This window comes from Corvus kubaryi, unplaced genomic scaffold, assembly GCF_017639235.1.
Source record: "Corvus kubaryi isolate FWS band 111438036 unplaced genomic scaffold, C.kubaryi_AGA036_p1.0 37395, whole genome shotgun sequence".
Lineage (NCBI taxonomy): Eukaryota > Metazoa > Chordata > Aves > Passeriformes > Corvidae > Corvus > Corvus kubaryi.
In genome coordinates this window covers 3225588-3238411 of record NW_024581134.1, presented here as the reverse complement: position 1 = coordinate 3238411, position 12824 = coordinate 3225588, and the positions used below count along the sequence as shown (strand labels likewise).

At 53.6% G+C, this 12824-nt stretch overlaps 1 protein-coding gene across 6 annotated transcripts in view; it reads right to left on the bottom strand.

The window, feature by feature from the left end:
- Nucleotides 1-12759, bottom strand: part of DLG3 (discs large MAGUK scaffold protein 3) — a 76960-nt gene extending 64201 nt beyond the window's left edge. For all 6 annotated transcript variants that reach the window (XM_042040155.1, XM_042040156.1, XM_042040157.1 and 3 more), the window contains exons 1-4: nucleotides 12681-12759; nucleotides 10540-10671; nucleotides 2727-2875; nucleotides 973-1128 (exon numbers count right to left, since the gene is read on the bottom strand). In XM_042040155.1, the coding sequence (XP_041896089.1) occupies nucleotides 973-1128; nucleotides 2727-2875; nucleotides 10540-10671; nucleotides 12681-12696 (453 nt within the window). In that variant the 5' untranslated portion in view covers nucleotides 12697-12759. The remainder of the gene's footprint in view (nucleotides 1-972; nucleotides 1129-2726; nucleotides 2876-10539; nucleotides 10672-12680) is intronic.
- Between the last annotated feature and the right edge of the window lie 65 nt (nucleotides 12760-12824).

Below are 12824 nucleotides of genomic sequence, written 5' to 3'. Positions count from 1 at the left end.
CTGTGGTGGTGGTTCCCACCCACTGGCAAATGGAAATCGGCAGCCAAGCTCATCTTCTTGTCATATTCAGAAAACCACTCTCGCCCTTGAAAAACTGCTAAAGATATGGTGAATGATTGAAAATGTAGAGAGAAACAAGAGGAAAAGGAGAAATTAAACAGTAAGAGAAAAAAATGGGGTGTTACCCATTTTATTGCAGTCCAGAAAAAGAAGGGGAACATTTAAAAAAAGGACAGGAAAGAGGCAGTGCAATTTTTCTATTTAAAATACTTTGGAAGAAGACTTAGACTTAGCAAACAAGCATTATTTCAAACTTTGCCAAGAAAAACAACGTTTTCATATAATTTTAAATCTGTGGTGAGCTCCATTCTTCCTGGCCACTTCATCCTTCCCAAAAGTGCATTTTTCCCTTCACTCATCCCTAAAACTCCCCTCAAATGTGTAGCCCAAACGATTTTCTTGCACCAGGTGGAAGCTGAGCTTTACGATGAACATCCAAATAAATGGTGTTTCCAAGTAAACAAGACAGCAGAGAAAAGCTCCCGGGAAGCTGAGGAGCGAACCTGCCATTTAAGAGCTCGGAGAAAAAAATACGGAAATCTGCAACGCGGGAGCGTGCCAGCGCTGGGGGCGAGAGGGATGGGCCTGGGAGGATTTCCAGCTCCACGCAGCCTCTTTATTTCTGCGCCACATCCACCTGCCCCTCTGAGCCCTGAGGGCTGACACGGGGCCACGGCAAGTGCTAACGCAAGGGGATGATTTCAGTGCCATCCAGCCCCTGGCACAGGTGACCGCCTGGTTTCCTGGTGTGAGCATCAGCAGAGCAGCCAGGAGGACACACTGCCAGCCCCAGGGGAGGCAAATGCCATCCCTGCAGTGCTGAGGGCACACGGCCCTGGCGCTGTCCCCTCAGTGCCAGCCTCTGGCAGGGCTGGCAGGGCGGGAGGTGGCGTGGGGCGCACGGAGGCTCACCTGGGGCAGGGTGCTGTGAGAGCTGAGCACCAGGCTGCAGACGCTGGCCGGTGCCTCCGTCCGCCGCGCTGTCACCCTCACCAGCCGTGGCGGTGTCCCCGGAGCACTGTCCCCAGCTCCCGTGGGGAGCCTCTGCTCACGGTCCCGGGAGGAGTCCTGAAACGAGACATGGGGGAACACGTGGGTAGGGGCAGGCCAGCTGCCCTCCAGGCTCTCCACTGCTTCTGGAAGGGCCAAAAATGAGCTTTCCCCCATGCACGGGGAATAGTGTCTTTAGCGATGGTGGGCATCCCATCTCTCGCATCAGTCTGCCTGGCACTGGCCCCAGGGCCAGCAGGGCCACTGCAGGTGATGGTGGATGTTTGCTGGCCAGGGACTCTGGGGCTGTGCCATTGAGGGGTTGCATTTCACGTTTCAGCACACAAGACGCCTCAAACACATTTTTTTGGAGAAAGGAGGGGGGATTTGACAGTGTCAGTGGCTTGGGCTGTGTTCAGTGCAAGCAAGCCCTGAGACTGGATGTTTTTTTCATACCCCCTGCAGACAGGGCACAGTGGAGGGAGCAGGGGCACCGCTCACACCAGCTGTGCAAGGCCCACAGCTGCTTCCCTGCTTGTTTCCACACTGATTTTTAAATGCCCTTATTGAATGTCACATCTCCTTGGGGACTCACAGACTGGCCTGGCCACAGAGACTGGTGGCTGTTGCCAGCAGAGTTCACTGTTGGGTGGATCAAGGCTACAGGACACCCAAAAAAACCAAAGCAGGATCCCAGTGCCTATCGTACAACATCACTAAGAATGTGTTCATAACCACATACGAGATTTGTAGGTTTGACTTTAACTAGAGGGACTGGCAATGTGAAGAAGGTCAAGAACAGATGGAACTAAAGTGGTTCCTGAGTCAGAGGGACACGTATCTCCTGCAGTGATTGTGGGCAGTTTTGTCCCTCTGTTTTTGATCCCCAAACTCCTTTAAATTCCTGTTTTTCCTTAGATGATGTCATTCAGCTCCATCTTCCCCATGTGACACTCAAATCTGGAGTCCCCCCAGGTATATGATGGGGAGCCAGTTCAATCTGTGAGGCAGAAAATGGTGTTTATCTGATAGGGTTATTTCACTGAAAGGAGGAATCCTTGAATTTTTGCATTTTTGCACAAGTGTATCTAGATTAGGGGGATCCCACAGCATCCCATGGTAGGGCAGTGAGTGGGGGATGGAAAGAAGGCCTGCAAAGACACGAGGCAATTTTCTTTACTTTGGTGCCTTTGAGATAACTGAGGCCCTACTGCTCAATTCCTGCCTCTCCACCTGGTGCTGTATCTTTTAGATGGCTGTTGAAAATTTAAGAGAATGCAAATAAGAGAGACACAAGTTATCTGGGAGCTGGGAAAAAAATCCTGAAATTGGAAACTTGAAAGACTCAACCTACTTCACTTATCAAAAGTGGCTGGATCAGAGAGCTGAAACGCCTCCATGGGAGACAGCGTCAGACGGGAGCAACTAATCCAGCTGCAACTGCAGAGCAGGAGCCAGAGCTGGAGCTGTCTGCATTACGAGTAATTCAATTAACACTTGTGAACCAGAGAGCTTGCCTCATTAATGAGACAAGCTATCACAGAGAATGTGTGGGAACAGCCTGGATGTGAGCTGGGCAGGCTGTGGTGGCCAGCAGCCTGCTGTGCCCCTTGAATCCCTCTCAGTGCAGGAGTGTGCAGGGTCTGGCCCCGCAGCACCATGAGGGTGGCTCTTACCTCAGGTAGGTTTTGGGGCTCTCTGGGTGTGACTGTGGAGCTGGGCTCGCTGTCCCCAAGCTGCTGCCTGGCTGTGCCATGACGCGCATCCAGGCTCGGAGATTGCAGGGGTGCAGAGCGCAGCGTGAAATCATAGAATTCGTGGATATCTGCAAAACAGCAGGAGAAACATCCTCAGGACTGGGAGGCAGCCTGATGCCTGACAGCAGCCTCTGTGGGGTGCAGCACTTGTGACCTCCCACTCTGTCCCCAGGGTCTGAGTCCTCTGTGAGAGGCTGGCACCCTTGGAGAGGGCTCTGCTGGCTCCCTGTGCTGGCTGTGTTGCCCACCACATCCCCTCTGCAAGGCAAGAGGTGTAGTGGGGTGCCTGGCTCACTGTGCAGTGGCTCTGGAAGGCATGGGAATGTCCATGGAGCAATCACCACACAGTCCACAAAGACTGAAAGCAAACTGTGCTCAGCAGCATCAGTCCAAAACCCACCCCATCCTGCTCTCCTCCAGGCTGTGCCAGCCCCAGGTATGGTCCCATGTCCCTTCTGCCCTGAAAAGCCTCCTGCACCAGGCAGCCCCTGCCTGCCTGCCCTGATGCTGATGGGCTTTTCCCTCCCCACCACTGTTCCCCAGCACCCCTGGCCTGTGGAGGGGCTCCCTTCCCAGGGGGACAGGCAGAGAGGGCACAGGGCACTCAGTGTACAAGCTCTAAAGCTGATGACTACAGCTCTGTTATCCCCAGCTCCCTCCCTGATATCTCCCCTCTTCCCACCCGCACAGTGCCACAAGAGACATCAAACACCCTCATTCTGGGCTCCAAGGACCTGAGTCTGCTGCTGTAAACCGTAGTAGCTCCAAAGAGAGGCATGACAATGGGGTGTCCCAGCCCTCACTGCTCCAGAGAGTTATGGGGCAAGAGTGGGACCTGAGAGCAGCTGCCCAGGTATAGCTCCAGAGGGGCTCTGGGAGCCCAGACCCTCTCCTAGCCCAACCAGGAGGATTTTACCCTCTCCTGGTCACACACAGATGATTCCAGGGAGCAGAAGGGCTGCAGTGGGCTCTGCTCCTCCCTAAGGAAGCCCCCACTGCTGCACACTCAGGCGGCAGCTGCTGGCCCCTGGCAGCCCCCAGTTCATCTCCAGAGCCAGCACCTCCATAGAGGTCAACATATCCATTGCAGAAGCATTTAATTTCAAAAAGGAAACTATATCAAAAGTGAGAACCTGTTCTTATGAAGAAACTGAAAGGGGTAACAAAAACTTGTGGGAGGCTCTGAGCCTATTTAGAGAGACCCACTGGGACAACAGAGCAGACATGCAGCGTCTGGCTGGAGGATACTGTAAAGGCAAAAGGGAGGAAAGCAAGGCTTGACTGCAGAGGAAAAGAGGCTATTGAAAATGAGAAGACATTCATCTAAACTGCTGAAGCTGCATCTAAATGAGAAAACCAGAATGGATGGTAAATGCTGACAGGTTAAAGGTAAAGCTCCAAGAGGTCGGCCAAAAGAGTTTGGTAAACGCCTTCCAAAAGCCATAAAAAAAGTAATAAATCCCTTCAAGCACCTGGGAAACAGGAAGCCTGGTGAAGTCAGCAGGGCCAAAAATTCAAGGCAGCATAAATGATCACTTGAAGCAGGAAAAGACACAGCAGGAGCCTGAGTTTATTTTGTGTACCTGCATCTGCTACAGAGGAAGCTGGAGAGCTCCTCGTCTGTGAGTGACTCAAGGGGCAAGCTGTGGGTCTCAGCTTGAGGGGGACGGGGCCATTCCTGTGGCACTCCCTGGGAACTCATGGATGAAGAACCTGAACTTGTCCTCCACTTTGTGATTTCACACCTGAAACTATGCCACACCAAGGCACCACGAGGTATTAAACGCCCACATCACAAAGATTTCAACAGGAGATCTGGTGAGCATTGGCAGTGTAAGCAGGGACATGCTGACCACTGCCTGAGGGCTATTTCCCAGGCGTAACAGGATGCTCTGCCGAAGCACGGATAGAGCAGCGGGAAATTTGTCTCACAAGTTCATCAGTGAAGGCCTGAGTGAGGAGGGTCTGTGGAGCAGTGATAACATCAAGTGAGGAGGGTCTGCTGTTCTTAGTGCTGAAAAATATTGAGACCAGCTTGCCCAAACTCTCAGACCCCACCAGGAGGACATGCAAGACATGCTCCCTGACTGAAGCTGGGAGCAGCACAAATGTGCACGCTCTGATATGGAAGTGAGTCAGGAGTGGAGAGAAGAAGAAGCTAAAGAGCTGCTCACGCCTTTTTCAGCACAAAGTGTATTTTGCTGATTAAGTCTGATAACACGTAATCTAAAAAGTCAATCACTTTATACTATAAAAGGCCAGTCACACTTTTGCACAGTGAGGACTTCTATCATACCTCCCTAAGCTGGGTGAAGATCCTTCCCTTGAGTGGGGACACCCCTCAAGGTCACTCCTCAAGGCTGAGTCAGAGATTTGCCCTTGGTCATTGGTATGGGTGAGTAACATCAATCTCTATTTGATAATTGTTTAGCTAGCTTTAATACAATTGCTTTAATATTGCTTCAAAAACAGTGCACTACAGTAGTAGTTATAGTTATCCATACTGTTTAGTAAATAATTCTGGTTAAGCTCTTTCTTTTCTAATCCTTTCCATTATTGTAATCAATTTAAACAAATCATTTAATATATTTATATGAATACATTAGGTTTATCATCCTCAGTCCTGTGGGACAAAGTTGTATAAAGGTTCAATTACACCTGTATAATCCTTTAGACATATACCATTGACAAAGTCCAGCTCCAGCTGCACCCAGGCTCCTCTCTGAGGATGAGTTTAGAAAGGAAGGGTGTCCTTTCTTCATCCCGTGACTCAACAGCTTTTAGAATAAACTTTATCTGAAGCTCCCACTCTGCCTGTGCCACCAGGGATGCTTTCACAGAGCAGGGCTGCACGCCCAGACACAATTCCCTATCCTCTTTCCCAGTGCTTAACCACGTGCCCGTGCACTGCAGCAGCACAGCCCTGTTGCAGATGGGACGAGAGCTGCATCAACCCCCATCTTCCAGCTCTCAGGGGCTGCCCTATCTGCTGACCACCCAGCTGGAGGGGGAAAGCTGCTATAAATTGCAGCTGCTGGCAGACCAGCTGGGTGCCCAAGGGCAGCCCAGCCAGGCTCTGTGGCTGCCCGAGCGCAGGGAGCACCGTGCCACTGCCTGGCATCAGTGCCACTTTCGGAGCTGCTGGTTTGTGCTGCCAGGCTCTGTCCTGTGCCCTGGAAGACATGTGGCAGCTAGCAACGATGGGAGGAGTGGGAGTCCCCAGATGTACCCATCGCACCTGGGGCACCCCCTCTACAGCCCCCTGGCTGCCAAACAGGCTGCTGGCAGCCCCTGAAACCCTCCCAAATCAGACATGAGGTCACAGCAAGCACCCACTTCACAGCCAGAGAAACTGGACGTTGTTTTCGTGCTAAAACATCTCTCCGTCTGGTTATAAAAATAATAATTGCGTAACAGGATAGCAGCGGCTTCTGGCTGCATGGATTACGTTGGGAACACACAAAACTTTGCAAGAATGAAAACAGGATTTGAACAGCCCCATTGTGGGGGTGTGCTGCTGCTGGCAACCCCGTTTTGTCACCCAGCTGCTGCAGGAACAGAGCCTTGGGCAGCCAAGCTGGCAAGGCACCTGAAGGGCAGGAAACTTGTCCCCTGAAGCAGCCACTCTCCACCTCCAAAACCCTCAGCCCAGTTTAGGTGCTTGCCAGAAGAGAGAATTGTTGCTGGCACCAGGGATTAGACGAGTTTCAGGATTGGTGGACAGGGTTCAGGCAGCAAAGGACAGAAGTACATTTTAGGACACGTGCACGTGGCATTAAAGATAATTTAAATATATGCTGGTTTCCCTCATTTCTTAGGAGCATCGCAAATTGCACACAAGTCTGCCTCACCTGTGCACTTTAAGAGCAGCAGTACCTGAAAAGCCTCCATAAGAGGATGTTGTGGTAGCAAAAGATGAAGCTGCATGTTCTGTCTTACCACCCAATTTCTGTGTGATGACATGTAAATCCATTCTGGGTCTAATAAGGAAAAGTAACTTGAGATTTACAGAGATCAGAATTTTTCCAACAATTTTTTCCCAGGGTTAACATGTCAAATAAATGTCATTAAATATTTCTATAGCACCAGCATCTGCACTCTTAATGCAGTGTCCCTGTGCCAGCCAGCACATGCACTTCCAGAAAATGACATTTCTCCCCCAATGCATGCACTGTCACCAGCTGCAGCACCACGGATTTACCCCAAGCAGAAATCCCAGCCTCACACCAGACCCCCAGCCATGCCCCACTGCCATTCACACCCACGGCTGCCACAGCAGATCTTTTTCAAGCAAGCTGCAAGTTTCCATCCTTGCTATGGGCAAATCTGCAAGAGGAGGACTCCTCAGGGCTGGGAATCCTCCACATTCCTCCAGTTTTCCACCCTGGCTCCTGCAGCCACCCGGTGAAGCCATTACCCGGTGAGGCAGGGCTGCTGGCAAGCTGGTCTTGCTGGGCTTTTGCACCCAGGGAAGCACTTCCTGCCTCTCCTTCTGCCTTCACCACATCAGGGTGCTCTGGGAAGAATCTTTTGTAGGGTAAAAGGAGCTGCAGGGGAGGACTGGGGCCTCAAGCAGCTGACAGGACTTACAGAGGTCTGCATTGGCCACTGCTCAGGCACAGGAGAGGAGCTGAGATCCAGAGGATTTTCGGGAGGAGCTCGGCCCCTCGGGCTGCTGGCAGCTGGGATAGCTGGACAGACACAAACCCTGCCTGTCCACCAGCTTCTCCCGCTGCAAAGGGCACAACAGTCCCTTTCAGCCCCGGCTCTGGGAAGGAAAGGTCAGGGAGCTGCTTTTGTGTGCAAGCCCCATCCTCCCCAGTAGCACAAGAGACCAAGCATCTCCCTGAGGGGCTCCACGGTGCAAAGGGAAAGTGGGGCCACCATTGCCCCAACCCAGGCTCCTGGAGCACCCCTTTGCTGGGCTGTTTCCTTGCAAGTCACGCACTTGGCTCCACAGCCTCAGACACAGGGAGAGAGGGGCCAGGAGAAGGGAGCCAGCACAGCCTGTTTTCCCTCTGCACAGCCAAGGAATTTCTTTTGTGCGGAGCAGGGTTTGGCACATTCCAGTGCAGAGCAGCTCCCGCACCGCTGTGCCGCGCCGAGCCAGCCGCGGCACCCGCCGGGACAGGAGCCGTCCTGGCACAGGCAGTGTGCCCCCGACACAGGCAGCTCCGGGGACAGGGAGGTGGTCACAAGGATTTAAAGGGCTGTGCTGTGCTCAGGGGAGTCTGGCAGAATATGGTGCATGTGCAGAGCAACACCAGGCAACGATCGCAGTGATTGATGATACACCCAGCACAACACTGACGCATCCTGGGACACAACACAGGTTGGGGCTTCTGGAGACCCCCAACAGCTTACTTGTAAAAAAAAAAAAGTGTATGCAAAGTCATATCCCTGGCATTTTTCATGTGGACCAACTTGGCAAACTCCATGATGTTTGTCACTGCTGGTAGCTCTGCTATGGCCTGATGCATTTTGATGTTCAAACTCCAATCAGCAAACGCATGCTCCAGGAGAGCATTACCTGCAGGAGCAGGCAGCTTGAGGACAGGGATGGACCATGCTCACACATTCATCTTCCCCAGGGGCTGAAAAAAGCAGGGCTGTGTTGCTGAAAGGCTGCAAGAGGATGGACCTCTGCAGGCTAAGGCTTCTCCAGAGCCAGAAGCATCTGGCATGGTGTGGGGCAGTGAGACAGGAGCTCTGCACTGAGCAGTATGTCTGTGCTCTCCTGCAAATCCTCCTCCCACACTGAGCCAGTGCTGTGACTTGGAGCACACTTCAGAGACACAGCGGCCCCCTGGGAAAAGGAGGGGTGAAAATAAATAAAACAGAAATGTTCTATCACCCTTGCAGAGTTGTTACTGTGCTCCAGTGGGTCTGGACCATGGACACGAGGCAACCCAGTGTGTACCAACCTTGTGTGGCCACAGTGAGCACGCAATGTCCATGCTGGGACAGAGGAATTCACAAATCTACACTCCAAGGGGAAGTGGGGGGGTTGGGGGGGGAGGGCGCGGAAGTAATTAATGCAAATTCCTAGTTTAGGTAAACACATCTAGAGAAAGGCTTGCTCTGGCACGGGGAATTAATATCCTGTTAAACCAGTTGAAAAGGTCACCAGTAAACAAGGGACACTCCCAACACTCCCTCGTGCCAGGGCTGATAGGACACCAAGACAAACAGCTGAGAGCAGGGAGCTGGGGACTCAGCAGCATCCGTGCAGCTGCAGCTGGCTCGGTGCTCGTGCAGACGTGTTCTCCGCAGCCACACTCTCTCCACAGCACTTCTGCACTAATAGCAACAGCCCCGGGCCTTGGGAAAGCTGCTTCGATGCCTTCACACAGCCCCAGGGAGAACCGGCCAGCACATAAAAGCAGCCAGGGGTGCTGGGCTCATGTCAGGTTGGTCAAGGTCACAGCCCTGCTCGGGATCACTGCCTCCAGGCTGGGGATCTTTTAGAGAGTGGGTTGTATAAACTAAGAGATAAGAAAGGAGATCATTTAGAGAGCAGGTTGTATAAATTAAAGGTAAGAAAGGAGATGTACACTGGCTCCTTCAGCGTGGGGGCTCACTTGCCCTGGGGAGTCCACCCTTGTCACATGTCTCTGCTGCTGCTAGCATAGACATTTCAGCACAAGACCTTTAAAAGGACATGCTGGGACTGAAAGCCTCCAGGTGATGCTCCAACAGCAAGAAAGAAAAAAGGGAAGAATTAAATTGCTCAGGACACAGCACACAACTTCATTTTCAACGGAAAACCTGAAGCACAGAGGAGCTGTGGGCAACTCATCTCTGCGGGCATAGAAGTGGAACTCTGGCTGCAGAGGTGTGAAGAAAAGGTGAGAGCTGCCAAGAGAATAGCGACAGTGGTGGGGAGCACCAGGGCTGAGACAGCACTGAGAGTGAGCCACAGACCACACGTGGAGCTCTGCACCCTGGGGCCTGGGTCTTCCTCTAAGAGTGCAGAGCCTCTGGGGTGCTTTCTGTTCCTTCCCACCAGGGAAACTCAGCTTCTCTCCCAGGAGATCCAGGAACAGAAACCACGAGGGCTGCAAGCGTTTCCCAAGGCCCACAGTGAACAGACCTTAAGGAGAATAGTAAGATAGCTGTGTGTCTTACACAGAGAAGCTGCATAGTCCAGCAAGACTCCAGCTGCATTTGTCTCAGTCCACATGGAGAACTTTATACAGTGCTCAAAATGTCATTTTCTGGTGTCCAGCCCCAAGATGAGCCTTACTGTTAAGTCTGTTCCTTGTGTCAAATGGAGCTGCTGGAACAGTGTGTTACTCACAAGTGCTGGTGGGTCTAAGCACTAGGAAGGCCAGAATACCCCAAAGGACCTTCGGTACATGTGGATTCTCTCTTAAAGACAGAAAAATTTAGTGGTCCTTCCTGGACACACCAGGCCTGCACAGCACAGAGAGTGCTCACAGCAGGGCAGGATCCCTTACCAGGCATGGTGTGATCAAGAAGGCCTTACCCCTTGTCCTCAATCAAACTGAGGAATCCTGTTCACATTACAAACACCCAGTGATTGCAGCCCTGGTATCTCCTGCCCAGGCCCTGGAGGCAAAAGACAGCCCAGCTCCCTGGCATCACATGCCAAGTGTTTCCACAGAATACACCGGTCAGTGCCAGGCACTGGGGTGGGATCAGGCTCCCGGGAGACCCCACTAAACACAAGGCTGCAGGGACTGCAAAGGACTGCAAGACAGGGGCTTACCCAGCAGAGCCTGGAAGAGTTCACTTTGGAAGATGTGCGAGACTTTTCCAATGGAAGCTTTTAACTCCTGCTCCTCCGGGGACTGCAGGGTGCTTTGGTATCTGGTCAGAATTTCCACTGCCCGTTCAGTGTCTGCAGAGATGACACAGGAGTAACAAGGCATTAACATTGAAGGATGTTAAGGGAAGGCTCGAGTGCAGCCTTGGATGCCTCAAGCTGCCTTCTAGTTTGCATTTTTAAAAGTCAGCCAGCCACAAAAGCAGTCTCCTTATACACACCTGGAAAAGCTAACCCTGCTGAGAGGCACTGAGGGCCCATGGCAGAGACCTGGGCAGGGACTGGAGGAAAGGTGGTTCTGCCACCAACCCTGAAAATCAGGGGCTAAAATCAGATTGACTCACCTCTGAACCCTGTGTCACTGGGTAGCCTGAACACCTCTGCCACCTCCCAGGCACAGAAGCCGTTCAGGAGCTGGACACATTCTGGTTGCACAGGGCTATGAATACTACTGCAGGAACTGCAGTCTCCCACACAGGGCCAGATGGCTGCAGCAAAGCTGAGCGTAGGCCCATTCACGTAGTGCAAACAGCTCAGCTACAGGAGTGGCAAAACTTGGGTTTCTACAGGGTGAAGCATAAGAATTGCTCAAACCACCAAGCAGCCGTGGGTCAGCAGGAGACAACTGGGAAAGGAACACGATGCCTTGGGGTCAGAGGAGATGCTGGTGAGGAGGGGAGCTGGAGGCTGCCATGAAGCAATGTTTTGGTTAATGACTAGGCTCACCATAGCTGTGAGAAAACCCTAGACCTAAAATAGTGGGGCTGTCATCTGTTTCCCTGGACACCTCCATACTTCTCTGGGCAGACAGCCAGAGCTGCCAGTGCAGCCCAGACCTCAGATGTGACCCATATCTCAGGCAGGCAGTGAGCTCCTGTGGACCTTGAGACCATCCCTGCCCTATCAGTGGATATTTCCCTTTGTCACCCAGGCAGACTGCAGACAAAGAGCGTCTGTGTGAGAAGGCAGGGAAGCTGTCCCGCCACTGCTGGAGACTCATCTTTTAAGCCAGGAACTCATGCAGAAAGGATGACCCTGCTCATCACAGGGCCCTCGAGAATTCAGGTCATCAAACAAGGGGGCCTGTGTCTGCTTGGGTACGTGCCACCTGGTGTCCCAGCTTGCCCAGCTTCTCCTTGGCCAAAAGCGAAAGGGGGTCCCTCCTGCCTGTGTCACCAGCCCACACTGACTCATCGTGGGAGCAGAACAGGGAAAGGGAAGCATGAACAGCTCCGACTTGGAGCTGGGCTCCACACTTGCTCCAGTAAAAGAAGGGACTTCCCCGAGCTTTATAGCAATCCTAGCCCTATGCTATTACTAAAAGCTTCCTTTTCTGCAAGATAAAACAGTGGCTTCAGACACTGCCCAGCATACCATGAGCAGAGCTGAGATGTCTTTACCTGGTCATTCCTGCCCTCATCAGAAGAAGCTAAAGAAGCAGATGGAGAGCTGGGGCCACCACGCCAGGCCACAAAGACTGTGAACCTGGTGTAAACTTCCCACCGCAGCCCAGGCTGCGCAGCAAGAGCGGCATGCACCCTGTGCTGACAACTGTGTTGCTGGCCACTGGGACCGGGTGACAGCCAGCTGGAGCAGAGGAGTGCTGGCTGCGGATCAGGGGAAGTACTGTGCACCCAGCGTGGCAGGGAGACCAGGGGACCCTTCCCACAGCACCCAAGGAACAGCACATGGTGTCCAGGGCCCATCTCCACGTGCCTCAACGTGCAGGCAAGTCCCACTTCGAGGAAACCCCTCCTCGCAGAGCCCAAACCCCCATGCCCGCTCTCCTCCCCGCAGCACGCAAGGGAGCTGCAAACAGAACATCCCACGGCCACCACTCTGAGCCACGGCGGCACGACGTGTCCACAGCCCGAGGAGGGCGTGAAGCGAGGGCGCCCAGTCCTCGGGTCTTAACCCCTGGGTCGCACGGCCGCCCGCGGTGGGGAGCGAGGGCGGGAGCTGCCCGGCAGGAGCGCGGAGCACCGGCCGCGGTCCCAGCAGCGGTCCCGGCAGAGCAGACACTTGTTGAGCGCGGCACCGCGGTGCCCGGCGCGGCGGGCAGGGCCGGGCAGCGCGCTCCTTACCTTCCCGGCGGATCATCGCTCCGCCGTGGCCGACGGCCGCTCCGGTCCGTGCCAGCCCGCGAGCGGCCGAGCCGCCGCCCGCCCCACCCCACCCCGCCCCGCCCCGCCCGAGCCGGCCGGGAGCCGCCCCCCGCCCGCCGGCAC